A 22882-nucleotide genomic window follows, 5' to 3' on the forward strand; every position below is an offset into this window, starting at 1 on the left:
GTCCCTTTCTCCAGCTTACAGAGGAGAAAACCTTCCCCAGAACATGATTACACCGAAGGCCCCTAAGGCTAGCTTATTGCAAACCATTTTTCCTAGAGGAACTCCCTGTGACTCCTGCCCTGCTCCCAGCTGCACAAACACATGGCTACTTTCAGTTTTAGGATCGATTTGCTCTTCCCATCAGCATTCTTGGACTCACTTTTGCATTTTCCCCTTCTCCAGAGTGCTCTGAGGCAGCACGTAGCACGTACACACTTCTGCTGTGCCGTCCTGAGGCAGGATCCCTCTCCTTCCTCTCAGGCAGCCCCCCGGAGCCATCCCCACCCCCTGAGGCCCAGGTCCCCTCTTTGCTCAGTGCCCCTGATAACCTTGGCTTCCCAAGCCAAGCAGCCTCTGATTTTTGGAGGCATCGAGGTCAAAGAGACCCTGGGAAGGTCCCTGGAGCTCTCCCAGCAGCACGGTGCCAGGGCAGCGAAGCCAAGGGCTTCCAGGCAGTGAAAATGTTGTGGGGGCTTGGGCCAGAGCATGGGGCAGAACAAGCCCTGCCCCACGATCTGGGTTCGTGCTTCTGAAGGCAGCGATGGGAGTACTCAAAAGCAACCTGATCTGATCAGAAATGATGCCCAGAGGTTCCTTCAAGGTTCCTTCAACCTAAATTACTTCACGATTCTCCGGTACACCGCTTCTGGGCTTGTATTTGTTTTATTTGATAAAGGTACATCATCCATCCATGTATTAAAAAAATAATCTTTCTGATGCAGCCCCAGTCCCTTTTCCCAGGTCTCCCTCCTGGCTGAGCGCTCACTCCTCTCTCTGCTCTCTGTGCATCACCTTCAACTCCGCTCTGCAGCCCTACAGGCCCAGTAGTAGGGTTTGTTTTGTTCTGTTTTGCTTTGTTTGCAAGAAATCCACTGCTTAATGCCCCGTTCCCACGAGGAGGCACAGCAAATCCTGGCAGGGAGGCGCTGGCTGCTGCGCAGCGAACCAGAAAAGGCAGAGCAGGGCTGGTACACGGACGAAGTGCCCCGGCAATCTGCTGCCCCTCAGCTGTGCTTTAGCAGGGGCAGGGAAGGCAGCGCTCTGTCTGCTTCCTGCAGTCATCCCCGGCTCGTCACAGGCCTGTTTTGTGTCAGGAAGCGCTGCAGTGGCTGGATCCAGGTTAGTGCTGGCAGGGGAAACGAGGGTCTGGCTTTTGTACTGCTCCTAACGCAGCCCCAGCACGTCCCCAGCCTCATCCATCGCCAGTTTCACCTGCGGGGGCACGTGAGAAGGACCAGCTCAGCCCCGAGGGGAGCAAGCTGTGCTCCTCCCCGTCAGCAAACAGCGAAGCAGAAGCGTGTGCTGGGCAAGCTTTGTGGTTTGCGTCCAGGCCAGCAAGGACGGCTCGGTACGTGGGGGGAGAAGACCCCACGGATCATCAGGAGGAAGGTTCGGAACGCGTTTGCAACGCCAAGGCTGACAGCAAGAGGAGGGGGCGTCCATCACACGGCAGGAAAAGAGCAGGAGGAGACCCGAAATGATCCCCGGAGCCGCTTCCAGGAGTCCCAGGGAGGAGCTGTGAAGGGCCTGGCAGAAGACGTCTGTGGGACGGCCGCGTCCTCCTCCTCCAAGAGCTCACGTCGGGGCGCTGCCGGTGCTGCTCCCTCGCGGGGCTGGCCCCACATGGCCCTGCCTCGATTCCCGTGGGTCGCACCGGCTGGGCGGAGGTGGCTCGGACACATTGCGTCGTGCTCGGTGCCGTGGGGTTTCATCGAGGCGCTCGCTGCCCCAGTTTGCACCAGAAGAGCTGCCCTGCCCGGGGGGGCAGTCCGAGGGGTCTGCCAGCACGACGAGCTGCCGGGGCCTGGCTCAAGGTCCTCGCAGCTCACAGCTCCGTCGTCTTCCTGGGCTCGATCAGGACGGTGTTGAGCATGCCCACCTGGCACTCCTGGTCCTGCAGCTTCCTGGCAGCCTGCGAAGGGCTTTGGCACCAGTTCGACCTCTGCCGGCCCCGCTGCCAGTTCCTCAGGATGAGCAGGACGGTGACGAGGACCAGCAGTGCCGTCAGCACCCCGAACACCAGCACCGTCACCAGCTGGGCTTCGCTCAGCCCGGAGTCCCTCTGGGTCACCACCTCCTTCACGGAGATTTTCAACAACCCTCCCCCCGGCGCTTTCTCGCTCTGGTTGGCCACGCGCCGCCCCGTGACCGCGGTCCTGCCAGGCTCGGGCTGCGTCACCCCGGGCGGCTGGCTGGTGGTGCTCCGCATCGCCCCGCCGCCCTCCTGGTTCACGGGCTGGAAGGGGGGAGCCCAGGTGGGCTCGGGGACGGAGACCTCGCAGGTTTTGCCGGTGAAGCGGTCGGGACACAAGCAGTCGTAGTCGTTGACGCGGTCGTAGCACTTGGCCCCGTTCTTGCAGGGCTGGCTGGCGCAGTCGTTGATGTTGATGGTGCAGAAGCGCCCCTCGAAGCCCAGCTGGCACTGGCAGGAGAAGCGGTTGACGCCGTCGTGGCAGGTGGCACCGTTGGCGCAGGGGCGCATCAGGCAGTCGTCCACGTCGTGCTCGCAGAGAGCCCCCACGAAGCCGGCGAGGCAGCGGCAGGTGAAGTTGCTGGCAAAGCCGTTCTCGTCTTGGCACTGCCCCCCGTTCTTGCACGGAGACCTGTGTGGGGACAGCAAGGACAGGTCACGGCTCAGCAGCAGAGCTCTTCCCCCTGCCCTCAGGAGGGGAACGGCGCTGACAGAGCCAGCACGGTGCTGGCTGTTCCCCAAGAGAGGATGAGGGACAGGAGTCTGCTCGGACCACAGCACGCCAAGCTAACGGTGGTTTTGGCTGAACTCCATTAGCACGTGGAAATCCACGGGTAAGGAGCCAAGCCAGGCTGCCGCTCGGCAATGTGTGCCCCGGCTGCTGTGTCTCACCCTGCCTTCTCGCACGGCCCTGCCTTCATCTCGCAGTCCTTCCCGTGGAAGCCCTCAGGACACAGGCAGGAGTAGTCCCCGTCTCGGTCGTAGACGCACTGAGCCCCGTTCTGGCACGGGGACTGGTGCTCGCAGATGTGTATGTCTGTGGGGAAAGGAAAAGGTGGAATGAGTGAGAAACGGGGTCAGTTCCCACACCACCAGACCCAGCGGGATGGGGACTGGCCGCAGTTTCCCCCTCCTCCCTTCCAGCAGGCACCGGCAGCAACACAAGTGCAGCCTTACAAACTGTGCCATGTGTGTCAGCCAGGGTGTGAGCACAGACCCACGGCAGTGGCACAGAGGCCGTGGGGCCGGATGATGGGACTTGTCCGCAGCAGGAAGCCCCGGGGGAAGCTGGAGGTGCTGCCCAAACCCAGCCGTGGCGTGGGAAAGGCAGCGAGTTCATCCGCTACGTTTCCGGAGGCTGGCCCGCGTCACACAGCTCTCACCATGCCGACAGGGACAGCCAGGGGACACGGGGACATCCCATCTCATGCCCAGCCCATGGTCGGGGTGGCTGTGAGCTGTGCCAACCCTCCTATCCGTGCAGGGCATGCTGGGCTTCAACCACAGCCCTTCAGCCAAGGCGCAGCACAGGGGATGGGCTCGGGTAAACCCTCTGTCCCCTGCGGTGTCCCCTCCCGGTGTCACATCCAGCCCGGGACTCACCTTTGTCGCAGAACTTGCCGGCCCAGCCGCTGTGACAGATGCACTGCCAGGGCTGGTGGCAGGTCCCGTGGAGGCAGCCCGGCATGCGCACGCACTCCTCGCAGTGCTCGCCCTCCCAGCCCGGATCGCACCTGGGGGACGGGGCAGGAAATGGGATGAGAGGTCCCCAGGAACCTCCCGCCCCGCTGCATCCCTGTGCATTGTAATTTCCAGCATTTTTCATCTAAGTGCAGCCGTAATCCACTGCAAGACACATGGCCACTGATCGACGGGCTTATGGGGCTGGTGGCAAAGCAAAGCTGTGGTGCCCCAGCGGCTTTCCCTCGCCCTGCCAGCTCCAAGGGGAGCGAGGTAAGAAAATGAGGGCATCTGTGTGGAAGCAGAGCTGAGAGGAGGTGGTAGCAGCCTGAGGCTGCTTGTCCCCCACTGGCAGCACCGGGGAGCAGCCGGGCTGGGGGCCCAGGGACGTACCTGCACTTCCCATCCTGGTCGCAGCAGCCGTGGGCCAGGTTGCAGCGCTCGCTGCAGTCATCACCTGCAAGGCAGGGGGCGGGGGACAGAGGTCAAGTTCTGCTCGTGTGGGTATCCAGTTCTGATGATTTATTTATTTAAAGGCTGCCGTCAAGGAGCTGTAACTGAGCCGTGGCCTCGCCGTGCTCGGCACCGGCCTGCTCCCTCCTGCTGGTGTCCACTTCCATCCCCACCTTCCCCTCTGCCCTGTCACCTGCCCAGAGGTTCCTGCAGGAGCCCAGGCCCAGGAGATGACCGCCCTCCCCTGACCGAGCCTCTCCTCACACGAGGAACCTCTCAAACCAAGCCAGCAGCGTCCAGCCTGCAGCCACCACCGCCCTCCTGGCAGATGGCTTTGGGAACTCGGCGCTTATCCGGAGCTGGGGGAGGGCAGGCTAATCTTCAGGAGGGGATTTTGCCTCTCGGCATCCAGGATGAAGCCACTCGGGTTCGGGATCTTCGCTCTGTCCCTCGCCCTGCCTCTCCAAGGAGCAGGGGGACCTCGCCGCCAGCCTGCTCAGCCACTGCCACCCCCGTTTGTGTGGCGAACTGAGGAGACTTCAGCCACGCTATGGACGGGTTTGGGAAGACAGATAGAAGGGAGACGGGCCCTGAGACTCACCTTGGGCGAGCTGGTGATGCGCCAAGAGGATCCAAAGCAAGGACATGAGCTGGAGACAGAAGCTCCTGAGCATGGTCAGCGTGGCCCCACCGAGATGAACACCTACAGAGGTCAGAAGAGCAACCTCAGGGAAGCCCCCCAGCTCGCACCGCAGCCTCGCTTCACGCATCCCTTCCTCTCCACTACCTGGGAGTTTTGAGCTGAAACATCCAGTTTTGCATGGACTTGTCACCGCACTCCTCTCTGTCCTTCCAGGCTCCTTCCTCTACGGCAACGCCGGAGCACTGAGAACCAAAAAGCCTTTTAACATGCGTGTGTGGGAGAGCAGGAGGCAAACGCCCAGCGCTGGGGCTGCTACACCGCCCTTCTCCAGGGAGCAAAGCCTCTTGCACCCCTGCGCAGCTGCGGGGACCTTCACCTTCCCTCTCTGGATCAGGGGGCTGTGGGCATCTTGTTAATCAAGGTCCCTGCTCTGCACCCATCCTCCTGCGTGCGGTCAAAGGGATAGATGGGCCGAGTGTTTCTACGGCTGCTTTTCTAAGACTTGCTGGGCTGCAGCGAGAAAAACCCGATAAGCCGACGGCTAAGAGGCGAAGCTCCTTCTGCCTCAATTAGACGCAGGGGGCCAGGGTAAATCTAGGCAAATAGCACCAGGGGAAACATCCCCGGGGCTGCGGAGACGAGCACGAAGCCTGGCTGGGTGCAGTCCTTTCCCTCGGCCGTCCTGCAGAGAGCCCCCCGAACCCGGTGCTCCCGCACCCGTTTATTTCCTGGCCGCCTCCTGCCCTCGAAGTCGCGTGAAAAGACTTTCCAAAAACGCTTCGCTCCCTCCCAGCCTGCTGGGGTTGTTCAGGGCAGGAAATTCGAAGGGTGATATCATAAGGATATTACTATAATGAGATGGGAGGGGTCTGAGCGCCCCGCCAGGAGCGCGGCGCGGGCAGGGAGCGGGCTCCATCCAGCTGCGTGGGTGTGATGGGCAGGGGCCACGCCGCTCTCAGCCGTACCCCAAAGCCAGGGGAGGTTGTGTAGGGTCGATTGCTACACCAGAGGCTGCTCAGATTCGGAGGGATGTCCCCCCACTGCCACCAGCACCACCACACGCATACACATCCATGGCAGGAGGAAGTGTCGGGGTCCCCGCTAGCGGCTTGACCCACCTGGACCAGACCAAATATCCCTGTGAACCCAAAGCGGCGATGCTGCTCCAAGCCTCCTGCATGCAGACAAACCACCACCCACAAAGGAGGCGGCATTTCCCGGGGGGCTGCGGGATTTTATCATCACTGCCCCAGCCAAATGCGGGCAGGGATCCCCGCATCCCCCCCCCCACCTCTCCGCACTCTCCCCTTGCCCCAGCGCTGCCGGCCCCAAAATGCCGGGCAGCGGCCAGCAGCTGCTGCGTTTCGGGGGGAGGCTGCAGGAACGCCTCGGAAACTTAGGAAATAATTTAGGGCCGATGGCCGAGCAGCCGGGAGCTCAACCACAGGGCATCGCCGAGCTCCCTCCCCATGGGGCGATGCTGGGGGCACCCTGGGGGGCACCCAGGAGCCCCACAGGGCTGCGAGCGGGCTCGGCCTCGGGGCTCAGGGCTGCTCCCCGTTCCTCCCTTCTGGCCGGGGACCCCCTCCCCGGGGCTGCTCACCTCGGCTCCCGGCGGCGGCTATCGCGGGGCGAGGCGGCGGCGGCGGCGGGGGGCGGCCATGCCCGGCTCAGAGGCGGCGGCGGCGGGGCTGGGGAGGCGCGGGGCTGCGGAGGGAGGGAGGGAGCTGCCGCGTGTGCCCCTCCGCTCCGCTCCCCTCCGCTCCGCTCCGCCCGCCGCCGCCGCCGCCGTGCGCCCCGGCCGCCTGCCAGCGGCTGCGTGTGCCTGCACATCCCTCCCGCCCCGGGACGGCCCCCGCCTCCCGCAGCCACACACCGCAGGCGCCCCCCCCCCCCCCCATCCACCTCATCCAGCACAGCCAGCCCGGGAGCTGCTCACCCCTGCCCTGCTGCCGCTGTTGTCGCTGCCGCCGCCACCGCCACCGCCGCCGCCGGGGGGGGCACACGCGGGATGCCCGCCACGCACACCCCACGCACCCCACACGCGCCCCACACACGCCCCACGCACCCCACGCGCCTCACACAAACCCCACACGCAGCCCACACACCCCACGCACACCTCACGCACCCCACACACCTCACACAAACCCTACACACGCCCCCAAATCACACGCTACACAAATCCCACACAAACCCCACACACCTCACACACACCCCACACACCTCACATACACCCCACACACACCCCACACACCTCACACAAACCCCACACACACCCCACGCACCCCACGCACACTCCACACACCTCACGTACACCCCCCCACATCCCACATACCCCACATCCACTCCACACACCCCACACACCTCACACACACCCCACATGCTCCCCACGCACACCTCACGCACCCCATGCACCTCACACAATACCCACACACCTCACACACACCCCACATAAACCCCACACACACCCCACATACACCCCACACAAACACCATACACCTCACATGCACCTCACACAAACCCCACATACACCCCACACAAACCCCATGCACCTCATACAAACCCCACGTACCTCACACACACCCCACATAAACCCCACAAACACCCCCACATACCCCACACACATCCCATGCACCCCATGCACACCACACACACCCCATGCAACCCACACACCTCACACAAACCCCACACAAACCCCACAAACACCCCTCACACACCCTACACAGTCCCCACATAACCCACATACCCCCCACATGCAGCACAGGCCAGGCCTCAATGCCGAGCCCCTCAGAGGGAGCCAATGGCCCAAGAGGAGCAAAACTGTCCCCCAGAAGCTGTCCCCAGAAGCTGTCCCCCAGAAGCTGTCCCCAGAAGATGTCCCCCAGAAGATGTCCCCCAGACCTTCACGGGGCAGCTTGGGGCAGCCACCCCAAAAATGGGAGCCACCCCCAATGCTTCTCCTGCTGCCACTGGCAAGCTGTGGTCACCAATGCCCCGACACTAAGACGAAGCCATGCAGAGGGCCACCAAACCTTGGGAAGGACAGCTGCCCGCGCTGCTCCTCACCCTGCATGGCCTTCCCGCGTTACTCTGCCATATTCCGAGGTCCTGGCTGTCCCAAACCAGCTTCCAGCCAGCCCTTTGCCACCCAACTCCTGGGTCAATGCTGGGCTCGGGGTCACCCTCTCCTCCGTACGCCCGCCTGCCACACGCCACCAACCCCGGGGGCTCGGGGTTAAACCAAATGTTCTCCCCCATCCCACCCCGGCCCACAACAAACATCAGCAGCTCGCTGGCCCCGCAGCCCTGAGTGAAACCCAACCCCGGCCATTGTTCCCCCTTCCCCAAGGTCTATATTTGACTCTGCGGCAGCACGGGGGCTGCGGGGATGTCTCTGTGTGTGTGTGTGCGCGCTCACCGCACGCGCCCGCCCCGATATTTGTCCGCAGCCCCATTCCCCAGATGCCCGGGATTGCTTAGAAATAGCTTCCATGGGCAGTAGGTGTTTGCGCCTGCAGCGGGGACACGGAGGGGGCGGGCGACAGAGGGGGGTGAAGGTCGAGGGTGGAGAAGCTCCCGGCTCATCCCTGGCAATTTTTGGCCGTTTCAGTGGTCTATCATCCGGGGAACGATGCAGAAGAGGCCTACCCGTGGTCTTGGCGAAGCCATCCTGTCCCACCCTGCCCAGGTTCTCTCTCTTTGGCTCCAAAAGCCCTTCAGACCTTCCTAGGTCTCCTAGGTCTCTCCATCAGGAACGGCCCTGGGAAGGGAAGTATCCGATTCCCTTGGCCCTGGTGGCTTTGCAAGGGGTGCCTCAGCCCCTGGGAACTGCCCCGGGATTCACCCTCCTCTGTTTCAGCGCTGCAGCGAGGGTAACCACCCCGGGACGTATTTTGTGTTTCCCCAAAGCCTCCAGGAATGTCGCCCAAGCCCAGTGTCACATTCCCCGTGACCCTGAAGTCCCTGGGAACACTGCTGAGGCTCAGCGTGTCTTTTTTTTTTTTTTTTTCATTCGCATCCTTGGCGGCCTGCTGAGACAGTAGACTCTCCAAAATGACAGGGCATTTCTAGAGACAATGAAAATAAAGAGTAAAGAGCCCCGAAGAGCTAGCAACCCTCCCGCTAGGCTGTGGGTAGGGAGCAGCTTTCCATCAGGGCAGCAATTTTGCAGAGCTTGCACCTTCCCCTGAGCCAGGAGGACCTGGCCCTGGGAGAAGAAGGACGCTGGGGACACGAGGAGGCACCCAAAAGACATTTCCCATCACCACAGCCAAGTGGCTTGGACTTTGGCTGCTCTGGTGGTATTTCCATCCGAGACAGGACAGAGCCACCAGGAAAGAGAAAAAAAATCAACATAAAAAGATTTGGCTAATTAACTTCAAACAGACTCGAAGGGGAGGGGAAGGAGATAGGTGTACGCGGAGGGTGGCTGGAGAAAAGCCCTCACTGCTCACCAAACTGAGTCATCCCCCTTCAAAAAAAAAACCCATGGCTTTGTTGTGCAGGATCTTGTTTTGCCCTGTGCTTTTTGGCTTCCCTCTGCATGTGTGTGTGTGACAGTCACTCGCACGAGAGCGCCCAGACCTCAGGACTCGTGCCCCTTCTCCCACCCCACCTCCTGCTGCCAGGGGAGGTCAGGGAGGATCGGGGCAGCGAGGAGAGGCTGGCAGAGGACATCTGCCAGGCCTTCTCCTGGCTGGCATGCACCACGAGGTGCCTCGAAGCCCACCTCCAGCCGTGCCCGTCTCCTTTCCTCTTTCCAGCTGGCAGCTCCAGCAGTAAAACCTCCCTCATCTCACCGGGAGCAGGCACGCGAGCGTTTAATGGGAGCCTCTTGAAGCAAACGCTTTGAGCTCCCTCAGCGCTTGTCTCGGAGCTTGCTCCTGGGTATTTACAGAGCTTGGCGCATCTCCGTCTTTGCAGCGAAACCTGGCAGGAGGGGCTGGAGCAGGGAATTTCAAGGTCATTTCACGAAGCTCCGGGCCCGTGCTTAAAAAGCCTTGAACCTGGGGTGCAAGGGAGGGGAGTCCATAATTGCCAGCCCCGGGGGATGCGGACGATGGTTGGAGGGGGAGGCTAATTGCAGACTGACTGTCTCCTTGGCCTTCAACGTCTCTCTCTCGTGGAGCAGGGAAGCGGTGCGCTCAGCCAAGCACCAAGCGTGTCCTAGGGAAAGGTAATTCCTCCCCGGCCTGCCTGGACCCGTCCCCATAAACAAGGAGAGCTGCGCGGGGAAGGCAGCGCCACACGCTTCACAAAGAGAGGGCTCTTGGAGCTGGAGAAGTGAGCCAGGCGTGCAGAAAGCCTCCTCGAGAGGCAGCACGCAGCCACGTGCCTCCTCCCGAAACAGCCCACGAGTCCCCGACCTGCCCTCAGAGGCCGGATAGGGCTGGGGGATCGCCTCCTTCCCCCCGGTTCGTGCACCCCACTTTGTGCCCCCCTGGCACCCTGCCACGTCCATGTCCTTCATCCTTCGTGTGTGGGTGAGGGATCTGCCCCATGCTCTGGACCGCAGCCCTCCGCTGCCTCCCTGCGCAGGCTCGGCTGAGACATCCCCCCCTTTTCCCCTCCGCATACTTGTAACCCTGTTCATTTCAAACGCTTTATTAGCATGACGAGCTCAACAAGTTTTGACAGAGGGGAACGGATTCAGAGCCCCTAGAGTCTCTGTCTGAGGCTGACACCAGCCTCTCCTTCCAGCGAGGGTTTTGCCGTGCACTCTAGCAGCCCTGGGGCACGGGCACCATTTCTCCCCCCTCCTTCTCCAGGCACAATCCCTGGCAGGGAAGGATGGCTGCTCTGCAAGCCTCCACTGCAGGGTGCACCCGTGCTGGCACTGGCAGCCCTTGGGGCGAAGGCTTTGCAAACAGCCTTGGTGGGGCGAGGCGAGGCCGCCGCGGGAGGTGGGCGAGGAGGGGAGGAGAAGATGCAGAGAGCTCACCCCGGGGAGCAATGGCAGCTCTGCCGTGGGTCCCGGCTGGGAAGCAGCTCTTTTCTGTCAGAATCACCCCCACAAGGTCAGAGCCCTGTAACCGGTCCCTTGCAGAGCCACCAAGCCCCCTAGGGTATGAGGTGGAGGCACCTGGTCGCTGGGGAGAGCGGAGAGCAGAGGGGCGAGGGGGCTGCCACAGCCCAGCCACTGAGGCCAGAAGGAGCCCCAGGGCCCAGGGCGAGAGGCAGGATGAGCAACCACCACGCTTTTTAATGGCTGGTTAGAACTGGCCAGTAGGGGTCACTGAGATCTATTTATTTTATTTTTTATTTTCGTGCAGATGTGCTTCGAACCACATGAAACATGGCGGCAATGGTAAGGAAGGGTTGATGAGCGGGATATCTGCCAGGTGAACAGGTCAGGGAAAAGTGCCACGATGTGCATCTGAAGTACCAGCACGTGCTGCGCGTCCCTCTCTGCTCAAACGCCACAAGGGCACCGTGCAGGAGCCAGCGTCCTGTGCTGGGGCTCTGCTGTCATTGCTCTCTGGCTCTGCCTTCGTCCTCCATCCTGTATGCTCACAGATGACTTGAGAGAAATTCAAGAGATTCAGGCCTCAGGGGCAGAATATTGTGTCTGCTTGTCTTTCCGTGCAGTGCCCGGCACAATTACATCCCAATCAACATGGGTGCCTCAAGGCAGTCCCATGAGAAAAACTTAATTTTCGCTTAGGTTGGGTCAGCACAGTTCTGTTCTTCAGCCACTGCTGTTGGGGATCCTGACAGCAAAGCGTTTGCCCATGAAAAAACTCCAGGTGGTTTTGGAGAGTGGCACACACGCTACAATTGAGCCCCAGCCCCTGCTGTTATGCAGTAGGATGGATTGAGTTATGCACCCAGGTATTGTCAGCAGCTGGTTTTCTGGTGGGCTGTCTTGCTTTGGTAGGTGCATGCTCCAGGCATGCTGGCAGGGTGTGTTTGGCTGTCCAAATCTGCCTCCACAGACACGTTGGGCTGTCCCAGGCTGCCTGCATTTAATGTTCTTATTGTTCCTGAGGTGCTGCTGAGTTTGGGTGCTGGGCTCCTCTTGTACTGGCACATCCCAGTGCAAGCTCTGCTCCCTTATGTCTTGGTTTTCTTTCTTTATTTTTGTTTTGTTTTGTTTTGGGGGGCTCAGCCTGTCCATGAAATCTCTTGCCTCTGTGGGCTTCCCAGCTGAGGGCTAGTGGGGAATCCTCTGCACAGCCTCCTCAGGTGGCTGGAGTCACAGAGGAGGAGATGAGCATGTCCTGAGAGTCCCTTCTTGACTTCATCCAAGAAGGAAATGGGACTTCATGCAGCTCTCAGGCAGGGATCACCAAAGGCTGCTCCAGCACCGTTGTCCTCCCAGCTTGACCTAGGTCAGTGGGGAACTTGAGAGGACCAAGCCTGCACTGCCTTCTTCTGGTGGGGAGACATTATTTCTGGTGTCTAACTTCTTCGGCCAAGCCTGTAGGCACATCAGAGGCATTTGTCCCTCCACGGGGTGGCACCTGCCCGCAAGGGGTTCCTTTTATACAGTTACAGGCGTCTATATAAAGTGCTGCCAGTTGGAAAGTATTTTGAAGAGATTCCTCCCTGCTCTTCATTAAGGGTCATAAATTCAGCTGGTATTTGAGAGAATCTAAATGTACTTCCAGGATTGTTTGCTGAGAGCTTTAGCATCCGCCAGAGGCCCCTTAAAATAAAGGGATTATTGGGAGTCAAGTGTTAGATTACCTGGTGCTTGTTAATTGAACTTCAGAGGCTTTAGCGAGCAACTGGCTCTAGCTGGGAGCAGCACTTTGGCATTCCTGGTGTTATATAAATGAATATAATGTAACACAACGTCATGCTTCCGCATCATGTCACATCTCTGGGCTCAGGGCAGTGGTAAGTCCAGCTCACAGCCATTCCGGATACAGGAAAAGGCAGGGTGGATGTGTGTGAAGAGAGAGAGAGGGAGAGAGGAATTGGCAATCGAGGACTTATGGATGTGAGGAAGGGTTTTTTTAGTGCTTAGAGCAGGTGACTGCTCAGTTTCTGTCTCCCTTTGGCTGTGTGACCTTGGGATCTGATTTTGAGAAGAGTTGAGTTTAACGGAAGCATTAAATGCTGAGACCACCTTCCCGTAGGGCTTATTTCACCTAAACTCATAAATGCTTGAAGATCCTCTTCACAGTTCCTCTGTGATTCTCTGATCCTACTCTGAGAGCTCACCAAAAGAAACCAAAGGACTCTAATCATCGTTGCCATCAGAGCGCACCCACGGAAACCTGAACAGACCACAACTGTGAATGCTCCAAGGCAGCAAGGCCCATTGGAAACGAGAAACCTCATCAGCTATGAAAATTTCATCAGCTGGCGCGGTGGAAGCAAGAATCTGGAAGTGGAGAGCAGATGGGCAGCCTGGATTCTTGGAGCCATTGTCCTTCTGCTTGTTATCTGACTCCGGCACAGGGAGGATTCGGAGAATTTATGGGGGCACAAGTATTGAAGGCTTTCTTGAAATATCCCTGGCTGACGTGTGGCATGGTGCAGACGGCACTTGCTGGGTGCAGAGCAGACGTTTTTGCACAATATTCCCAAGGTCATGGAAGCAGGGTCCTGCCGAGCACCTGCCTGTTATTGTGTAGGAGAAGAGAATGCTTGGGTCCAGTTTGCGGCACCGTGAGCCTTTTACTACCTGGATGCACACATGAAAGCCTTGGAAATGTTATACATTTGGGAGTATCATCCAAATGCTGCCAGGACTTCTCTCAGCTATGCAAATTTCCTCTGGGCTTGGCTCAGTGAACTACCATGTGGTTATCAACTGTTAGTGAAAGAAAGAGCAACAGGGAAGGGAGCAGAGGGTGAGCTGACTTCCCTGGGATGTGCCCCAAAGCGTCGGGGTGTTTCTCAGCGACTGGGGCACACAACAAGCAGAGGAAGCTGCGATTCTGGATGTTGGCTCCCAGAAAATTGCCCTGGCTGGCAGAGACCTAAAGAGGGCAGATCACCTGCAGTTACTGCGAGCCCATCCTGGGGTCCTGAGTGCACCCACACTCTTAACTCCATTAAAACCTGTAGTATTTTTTCCTGTAGTCCTCCCCTGTTACTTCTCCCTACGTTTCCCAAGCGTTGGGCTGCCCCTTCTCAAGCCCTGCTGTGAGGTGCAGTGACTGCATCACCTTAGAGGCAACCTGCAAGGCGCTCTAGGGCTGCTGTGGAAAGCAATGTGGCAAATCAGGCAAAGAGCAGGGGCTGGATCTTTCCTCAGCAAGAGTCGTGCCATGAAGGGGAGCTGCAGGAATACATGTATCTGTGTAGCCACCCCATGTCCTTAAAAACCCATGAAGGCACCTCAGCCCTGACAACTTTCGGCGTGAAGGCACACGGCTTGTGGGACCACTTGGGTGCCTCATCTGCGAGATTTACGGGCACAGCTGGAACGGGGAGCCCCACATGTACCAGTTTGGCAGGACGGCGCTGCCTCCACCACACAAACAAGCCGCCTGCACCCCCCTAACCCCACAGCACCCCTCCCTCCCTCCTCCCCCCGCTCCCGCCCCGCCGCCATTTCAGGCTCGGGGCCCCTCCCTCCGCGGCGATGACGCGGCCGCGGCGCGGCGTGGGGATTCCGCCGGCTTACCCGGCCTGCCCCGCGCCAAGATGGCGGCCTGAAGCCGTGAGCCGGGGGGAGGGGCGGGAACGGGGCTGAAGCGGGGGCAAAGCTCGGGGAAGGGCCGGGCAGGGGCATGGGGGCGGCTGGGGAGGGGGCTGAGAGGGCGTGGAAGGAGCAGGGGGAGCCTGGGGGGAGGTTTTGGGGGTGTAGGAGGTAAGGGGAGGGCAGGGGGGTGGCGGTGTGGGGGGCTTCCCGCATCGCCCGGCTCGGTGTGGGGGATAGACGGGGCGAGGAGGGGGGGGAGGGTCACCCGGGGCAGCCCCTGGAAACGTTAAAAAAATAAAAAAACTGAAAATAAAAGCTGAGTGAAAGGTAGCGAGGTGCGTCCGGGTCTGAGCGCAACGCCCTCAGCACGGGGTGGAGGAAGGGGCAGAGTGCTGGTGGTTGGGGGCTGGGGGTGAGGTTTGGGGCTTGGAGATGGAGTTTGGGGGCTTGGGGGTGTAGTTTGGGGCTTGGGGGTGCAGTTTGGGGGCTAGGGGTGCAGTTTGGGGCTTGGGACATGGCATTGGTAAGCATCAGGGTGTGTGGTTGGGGTTGAAGCCGGGAGCCACCAGGATCTGAGGTACGCCAGGCGGAGGTTGTCCACCGGAAAGAATCGTCCGCCAGGTGGGAATGGTTGGGTGCCAGAGGAAGGTTTTCTGAGGTGTTGGTCTGTGTTTTACAGGTTCAGAGAAACAGCTGGGATAAAGGGCCCACGTGAGAGGAGGCAATGAGTCGCTGAAGCATCAGACAGCAGGTAAGACAGCCAAGAGCGAACTGAGGCCAAGTCAGGCTGTGCTTTCGTCCCTCTGCTTGAGTTTTTTTGACACTATGGAACCGCATACTCGACAACCAGGCCCTCTCTAACGTGCTTTCTCCATTCAGCCAACACACGCTTAACATGCTGCAAAGGTCAGGGATGCAAATGAAATGGGAGTAACCCTGAAGACTCCAGTAAGAGTCCCTCAGAGGAAAACTTCAGTTAAAGGTTTAGATTAGTGCTCTTTACGTGAGATCTTAAGAAGCTGATGTAGGTGTATTTTCTGCATAATTATAGGAGGCCTGAGCCAGAGTCACGGTGATATCCTGATCGCTCTTCTGAAGATCCTGCTCTTGCAGTCGCTGCGGTGTCACAGTTAGGTAATTCTAGTGACCCTCTGTTCTGTTGGGTTATTTCTTCTACCACATTGTGTTTTGTACCCATATTTAACCAAACCAATGATGGCACGTGTGTGCTGCTGGCAGCTAACAGCTTGGTTCTTTAAATTTTCCATCCCTTTTGCTCATCAAATCACTTTAATACAACTCCTTCGTCTTTTGTCCGCTTTTAGTGGATCACTGCAGAAAATGTGTGTCCTGACAGTGCTTTGCGTCCAGTGCTTTTCAGCTTCTGGATGTTACATCAACACTTAAGCTAGCAGGTCCTAGCTGCGGTAATCAGAAGCTTTGGTTCCCACCAGGCACCCAGTGCTCTTGAAGTTGTGGGAATGCGTTTCAGAAGGGCCATCGGGGTTCAAAAGTGCAACCTACGACTATCTTCATCTTTAATATTAACAGGACGTTGGGTCAGGAGGGGATGTGTTGCAAGCAAGGACCTGTTGACTCTTCAAAACAGCTTTTTGAACCAAAGATGACCTTGCATTCTTTTTCAGTGTTTCAAGTAGTTTGTTGGCTGCTGATAAGTCGCTTGCTTTGCAGCTTTCAAATCCTGGATTCTTATCTTCCCCAACCACTCTAAGTACAACCATGTGGCACGGTATTTTGGGAGAGCACGAAGTAAACTATACCTTCGAAAGAGGAGTAGTTCTTTGCAAGTCTGCCCCTTTTTGTTCCAGAGCAGGAGACGTAAAGTTGGGTAGGACAATGGATGTCAGTGCTGGTGTGAACAGTACCAAAGCTTGGAGAAAGTTTTTGTGGAGGATGATGTGGTGCAGAAAGTGCTTTAAAAAAGGTAAAGCATACCTAACTGTTTCAACAGTAGCAAAATAAGCAAGATTCAGTAAGGGGTGACTGTATTTTTTGGCAGTTGTTTGACATATACCTGATGTTTGTGAGTCCTGGAAGGTTATGATTTTTCCAAAGATGAGCTCCCTACCCTGCTGAAATGTCTGCTACGTTTTATGAAGGATCTACTGAAAACTGGACCCTGAAAATTCCCACGTGTCAGCACATCTACAGCCTGGTCCCAATAAATAATTGTGGAGGTTAGGTCATAACAAATAACCATCTTGCATCCTTGTTAGCAAGAGCCGAATTTTACAGCACAGTGTGACAAGAATAATGGTGTACTTTGTCTGCTGTTCTTGTTGCTGGGAGAAATGCTACGTGGAGGAGTCTCAAATGAGCCTGCACGTGATACTGATTGAGGGCAGGATTCCTCCACTAAGAAACAAAGATTGTAGTTGATATGTTTTTTACTCCTCTCTACTCTTTTGACCATTGTTGTCAGGAACAGGCATTTGCATAATGAATGGAGCAAACTTCCTTGGCTGTGGACTTGGTTGATCCTTTGCAAGTAATTTAAGGTCCTGAAGCTCTCCTAGCGTGACAGCTTTGTTTGGGAAGATGTCCCCTTTGTGTGTGACACCTTGTGTGGTTGTGCCAGGTGTGTATTTCAAGTAACTAGCAACTGGAAAAATATGGTTCTAATACTCGTTTTACACAGGAGTGCAAAGGAACTGTGTGCCTAATCTATGCAAATAGGGCTAATGCCTTAGGCAAGAAACTGTCTATCACGTTTCTCTGCCAGTTCCCCTACCTGAGGGCTTTTTCCTAACTCTATACTGACTGGGTCTGGAACAGAGGTAGGAAGAATGTTGCTTTTTAAAACTGAAGTACCTTTACAGCAGGTTGGAGGGGAATGATGGCCAGAATGTTAAACTGTGAGGTTTAACAGAGATGCAAGAGATGGTGTGAATGTGTTCAGATCATTCCTGTTCCTCACTCTTCATGTTTTCGGTTGCAAAATTCCCACCCCATCTTACCTTTTAAGATAACCTAGTGTGCAAAGCTGCCTTCAAAATGAAGGAGACTCTTGCATGTTCCACTGGCCTGCAAGTGCTGTAGCACAATGAAATTGCTGGGGAGTCTAAGTCAGGCCATGTCTTTAAGGCAAGTAGCCACTCTGAGACCCCTTTTTTCCCTTCCCAGGAGCTGTTTCCTGTTTCCACAGCTTGTAATGCTTTATCTAGCCGAATCTTTACGACTTAAATTAATCTTTTCTCTTTTGTGCCCCCTAGTTTTGTTCCAGACTAGGCAATTATTCCCTTTGTTGCCTGGATGTTTATGGTCTCATTGCTAACACATTGCTCAGGCGGAGAGCAGCAAGCGGCTCGCAGGCTGTCTCCTAGTCAGAGTGCCAAGAGCCACCCTCTCTGCTGTCCTCGTGGGAGCAGTGCTTAGGAAGGAGACAGCGTGGAAGGCCGTGCAGGAGGGAGAGCAGCACTGCAGCGGCTGGAATGCAGGATAAGCATCACTTGGGTGGGCTCGGTTTCCTCCGCTTTTCAGCGGCGCTGGCTGCCAAGTTTGAGGAAGACTGCTGCGCAGAGGTGAAGGAACTGGAATGTGCTCTTCAGTTGAGGTGAATGCAATTCGGTAAAACTGATAGGCATCAAACTGAGTAATGATTTTAAAGTATTTTCACATGATGTCTAATCTGTGGAAATTCGCTACCACATAATAGCGCTGAGGCTAAATGCTGAGCGGGATTCAGGAGAGATCAAGCATTTATACAAGTGGAAATGTTCAGACTTGCTCTCGCTAAAGAACTTGTTTCAGAAGGCATATTTTTCAGACATAACCCAATCTCCAACAGGCAAAGGTTAGGGAAAGGGACAAATCGTTCCGTAATTGTCCACTCAGGCTTCTTGCTTTATCTTCTAAACCACCTAGTACAGGCCTGTGTCAGAGGCAAGGTATTGAATCCCACTTGCTTACTATTTTATTTGCCTATTGACCTTCCTTTTGTGATACTACATCTAGAAAAAGGCACCCCAGCTGCTCTGGCTAGGGCTGATAGTTGAGGATTTTAAGCTGGTGGAGAGTGGGCTGTTTGGAAAGGTCATGCAGTCTGTAGGTGAGGACTGTCGTATTTGTGAATGTGAAGGCAGGTAAGTGCTGTCTCTTTACTCCAGGTGTTCAGACAAAGCAATTTGTGCTCCCCGCCTTCGCTTCTAAGCGGGAAGAGTGCGCGTGGAGTTTGGCCTTTCCACGTTGCAGTTCCGTAGTGGACTTTAGTCCTTAAGGTGGCTGGCAGGAGACTTTAAGGCTATTCAGGTGAGATCCAGTATGTTGTAGTGCAAGCCTCAGTTTAGGGAAAACACAGCCTGTGTCCTGCAGTCTTGTCTAGTCCATGTTGAGGATCAAGAGGATCACACAGGCACGCATTCGATTTGCTGATAAAGGTCAGTGGCAGTCGTATGGAAATACATGTAAGAGAGGGTTTGTAATCTCTGCCTAAATGCAAGGGGAACTCCTGGAGATAATTGCAGACTGGGAGGATTGTCAGAGCTAGGAGCGGGTCTTTCAAACGCAGAGATCTGTGTGTGGGTACCCTCCTTATGGGCTGGTCTGGAACAGCGTGTGCTCCAGGGCACAACGTAACCCTCTTGTGGCAGGTGTAAGTGCTGTGAGTGAAGGGTTACCGGCTCTCACAAAGGTTGTGTGGTACTGAGAGAATAACGATTAAAAAGTGAAATGGTTCAGGGTCGGGAAGTAAGGTTTTAAGTTTTTTTTCTGCACAGGTTGGGCTGGTTTTTAGGTGCAGAGGTTCGTTCTGACCTGCTGCTAGTGGCAAGAGAGAACTGGCTCACGTTTCTGATTTCTAGGGGTCAGCAAATTCAGAATTGAGAGTCCACAGTGACTCCTGGGTCTTGGGTTGAGTTCTGTATTTGTATTTTGTCTGTGCAAAATACTGTTTTTGGCAGTGTACAAATCCTAACTGTGTATTTCCGTTCTCCTGCACTTAAAATCTCAGTTATCCAGCTGCATTCGGTAACGCTCATGTGAATGGTTCTGAAATGAAGCGACAGATGAGGTAGTTTCTCTAACTATTGGGGAATTATACTTAGGCTCATAAAAAGCCTCAGGCGAGTTTTTACTTCATAGCATTTGTTTCAAAAGAATACAAGCTATTTTCCCAAGACAATAATTAGATAATTACTGTGGCAGCGAGATTTTCAACCATTATTTTAGCGTGTGCTACACAAGGTAACTGTTCAGACCCAGGAATGTCTCGCTGCACAAGCTCTGTGCAGTTCCCAAAGACGCCTTGCTTCATTGTCTCCTAAATCAGATTTCATCCTGCAGCTTTGCTGTTCATTAGCGAGGGCTCTGCTGCTGCTTGATGGGGAAGTTCTGGGGAGGTGATTTGAAATCTGGTTAATCTTAAATGAGTGAAAAGTGATTGCAGTTGATTCTACTGTTCTGGTTGTTTATTGTTGGCTTTTTTTTTTTGTTTGTTTTTTTTTGATAGATCTTACTTATTGCTTTTTCCTTATTTAAGGGTTCTTCCCCCTTCTGTTTTATTGTCAAATGGGGGAAAGGTAATGGAAAATGGCAGGATAGGTATTTAAATTAGAGTTGTTTTAAGTAACCTTCCTTCGAATGGACTTCAAGTTCACTTCCTACCTTTGTTTTTCTGAGCAGAAAGCATCTCATGTGCTGAAGTATGCAAACTATTTGAACTTCTAGAACTGAGATTCTAGGCATTGCTTGCGCTATGGTTAAGCAAATACTAGGAAGTGAAAACTTTGAGAGGGATTTTCACAGCTAACTGCATTTTGCTAGCAAATACGCTCTGTTACTAGATGTCTGTGTAGGGCTCAATCCTCTTTCTTCTGGGGCTAGCAGGGAGTGTAATTTTGGGAAAACTTCTCATGCCAGGTTGGATTGACTCCTGGAAGCAAGTCAGCCAGGCCAGACTGCATAATTTCTGTAGAACCTACTCGTGAGTGTATCTGTTTTTCCCTCCTGTTATGATGCCTCTGTAATAGGGTCCTAGGTGAGTCTGAAATGGCTGTAACAGGACGCAGTGTCGTCAAGGCTCCGGCTGGATGCAGAGAACTGTGCTGCTCTGCAGCTCCGGAGATGATTTACTGCCCAACTGACAACTTGCAATATAAACATTAGTCCAAGCATGATCTTGTCCCAAAACCCCGCCTACGCAGGGAGCCAGGAGTCTTCCTGCCACGCGCCATAAATCGTTTACGGTTTGCTCATTCCCGTGCATCTGAAAAACAGCTGCGTAGCGGGGATTAGCAGTTTGCAGAAGGCCCGTGCGGGGCTAAATTAGGGGCTCTTGCCCTGCTGGTGAATACCCGTAATGGAATAGCAGGAGTGCTTCTCTGCTGTGGAAGGCAATTTACTCGGGGAATGGGGGTGGGTGTGGGGAATCGCTGAGGGTACAGCAGCCGAGGGAGAGCATCGGGTGGCAGAGCTCCCCTTGGAGCTCAAATGCCTGCCCGGCGTGGTGGGGGGTGGAAAAAGTAATTGTAAAATGTGTTTTGTTAAAACGTTACTCATATATTTCTGTTTAGTATGTGCACATACATACAAAAATATAAATGTAACATACATCGCATGTACAGAATGCAAGCAGACTCCTTTTGTCTCTTAGGAGCTGAAGGGCTTTACAGGGTTTGTTTATTTATTTAATTCGTGTGTGTGTGTGAAGAGTGGTTTCCCCTTTGTTAGGCTGTGGTGGCAGAATTTGATGATAGGAGGGCATCTGGGGCTTCACAGCTAACCTGAAGCCTTCAGGAAAAGTTTTACGATGCCGCCTGGATTTATTACACCTTTGCCATTTCAGCTTCCAAAGAGAAACTATTTTTGTGCTGTCTGCGATAATTTAAATTCCCTCCAGGAGCTTCCAATGACTAACTTGTGCTTATGGTGAAACCTCCCGTTTTTTCCAAACCCTAGAAGCACGATCTGTTTCATAACTCGACGTGAATTGATGCTCCTACATACATCAGAGCCTAAAGCCAGCCGGTGCCTCAAGGCTTTGCGTAATAAGGAGAATATTCAGCCTTTGCTGTACAAATGAGACCAGATAATGGGGTTCGGATACCTCCTGCGTGCTGGGTGACGGAGCAGCTGCTGAGGAATGCAGATATAAGTAGTTCGTTTATGGCTGGCGTGGTGTCTCCAGCCACAAATCCTCTCCTGGGTGGGTTGGGTAAGAATCTGGGTGGAATGTGTCACCGAGGCACCCCCTGCCAGACCCATCAGCTGAATGTGAGCGCTTCCAGGCTATAGCATAAACATCCAGGGGGCCATTGGCAGAGAAAATGGGCTCTGGGTAAAGCAGGTGACTTGTTTCCAGAAGGATGCAGTTAGCAAGGTTCTCGCTGCTCTGCTGAAGCTGCTGCATGGCATCCCTCAGAAATAGGAACTTTTTCCTGGAGCTTCATGCTTTGCTCTCCTCTCCCCCTGATGTGGGGAGAGCAGCTGGAAGGGCTCATCCCAGCCTTGTCCGAGCCTAGGAGTTGCCTCCTGCTTGTATTTTTCTTTAATTCCCTTTTGGTAAAAGGCTTTGCAGTCTGTTTGATTCCTTGTGCCTGGCCGAGATGGAGGCCAGATAGCACCAAATAAGTTTGTGGCTGTTTGTGTGGGCATCTGAGATCTGGCAGGCACCTGCTAATGAGCTGTGGGTCATTCCGTGTCAGCTTGGCTGAGTTTCCATCAAGCTGGCTCTTTGTTGCGGCGCTGTGTGTGGACTGTGTGTGTTTGGGGATCCCTCTTATCTCGCCCGGCTGCAGAGGGTTTTCCTCCCGTTTGCTGCCTCCCCACAAGGAGAAAAACTGCCTGACTCTGCTGAGCTCTTAACCTCGAGATCGCATCAGCTGCTTCACTCCTGCTTGTGTAGGCTTCCTAGATGTTAGAGGGGCGTGGGGACGTGGTCGTATTTTGAGCTTTCCCTCCGTGGTGCTGTTTTCGATGCTGTTTGTGGAATTCACCTTCCCCTTTTTCTTGGAGCTGCCGGGAAGGAATTGCTGCTGTCACCCCGAGCAAAGCTCAGCCTCATGCCTCAAGCCCTTACCCCTCGGGGCGAGGACTTTGCCCAGCAGATGGTTTATTTACGAGCTTGTATCACCCGAATCTGCTGGGTCAGACCCAAAGGGAAGGATTCGGGGCAGTGGAAATCGCGACCCAGAGCCCCTGGAACAGGGGAGGGAAGAATAGGAGTTAGCCATACAGTTAACTCCCCCCCCGCCTCTTCTTTCTTCTGTTTCCTCACCTGCCCAGCTGTGTAGTAGGTTAGCAGTACGTGTCTGTTCTTATTCTTATGAAAGTAGACTTTGTTCTCTGAAGACTGCTAATCATGCCCCATGGGGGTGTAATCAGTTATAAGGTATTTAATACGGTGCAGGCGGGAACAGGCCGCCTGGCCGAGCTGGCAGATTGCAACACTACGGTTATAAAGGGCCCCTTTCCCCCACTCACCCGCCCACCGGTGGCAGAGGGAGGGTTGTGCCTTGGAAATAAAGGAAAATAAAGC

At 55.4% G+C, this 22882-nt stretch overlaps 2 protein-coding genes across 13 annotated transcripts in view; one reads left to right on the forward strand and one right to left on the reverse strand.

Moving 5' to 3' along the window:
- Positions 1-670: 670 nt before the first annotated feature.
- Positions 671-6779, reverse strand: DLK2 (delta like non-canonical Notch ligand 2). Of its 4 annotated transcripts, none has more exons than XM_038177111.2 (7): positions 6727-6779; positions 4932-5029; positions 4746-4847; positions 4085-4148; positions 3614-3744; positions 2903-3047; positions 671-2642 (listed from the first exon to the last, which is right to left on the reverse strand). In XM_038177111.2, exons 3-7 carry the CDS (start codon positions 4816-4818, stop codon positions 1865-1867), a joined length of 1191 nt encoding a protein of 396 aa, XP_038033039.2. In that variant the 5' UTR covers positions 4819-4847; positions 4932-5029; positions 6727-6779; the 3' UTR covers positions 671-1864. The 4 variants fall into 4 exon arrangements, with proteins under 4 accessions (XP_038033039.2, XP_038033038.2, XP_038033040.2 ...); XM_038177110.2 differs by lacking the exon at positions 6727-6779 and adding an exon at positions 6391-6593; XM_038177112.2 differs by lacking the exon at positions 6727-6779 and adding an exon at positions 5164-5265.
- Positions 6780-14299: 7520 nt separating this feature from the next.
- The window catches only part of TJAP1 (tight junction associated protein 1), a 34582-nt gene continuing 25999 nt past the window's right edge, over positions 14300-22882 (forward strand). Inside the window, exons 1-3 of one of the 9 annotated variants that reach the window (XM_038176914.2) lie at positions 14300-14406; positions 15068-15139; positions 15440-15522. The gene's annotated coding sequence lies outside the window, so the exon portion shown is untranslated. Of the gene's footprint in view, positions 14407-14881; positions 15140-15439; positions 15523-17764; positions 17963-18635; positions 18786-22882 lie in introns of those variants that run through there. The other 8 variants (XM_038176906.2, XM_038176908.2, XM_038176913.2 and 5 more) reach the window with 8 other exon arrangements.

This window comes from Anas platyrhynchos, chromosome 3 (genome assembly GCF_047663525.1).
Source record: "Anas platyrhynchos isolate ZD024472 breed Pekin duck chromosome 3, IASCAAS_PekinDuck_T2T, whole genome shotgun sequence".
Lineage (NCBI taxonomy): Eukaryota > Metazoa > Chordata > Aves > Anseriformes > Anatidae > Anas > Anas platyrhynchos.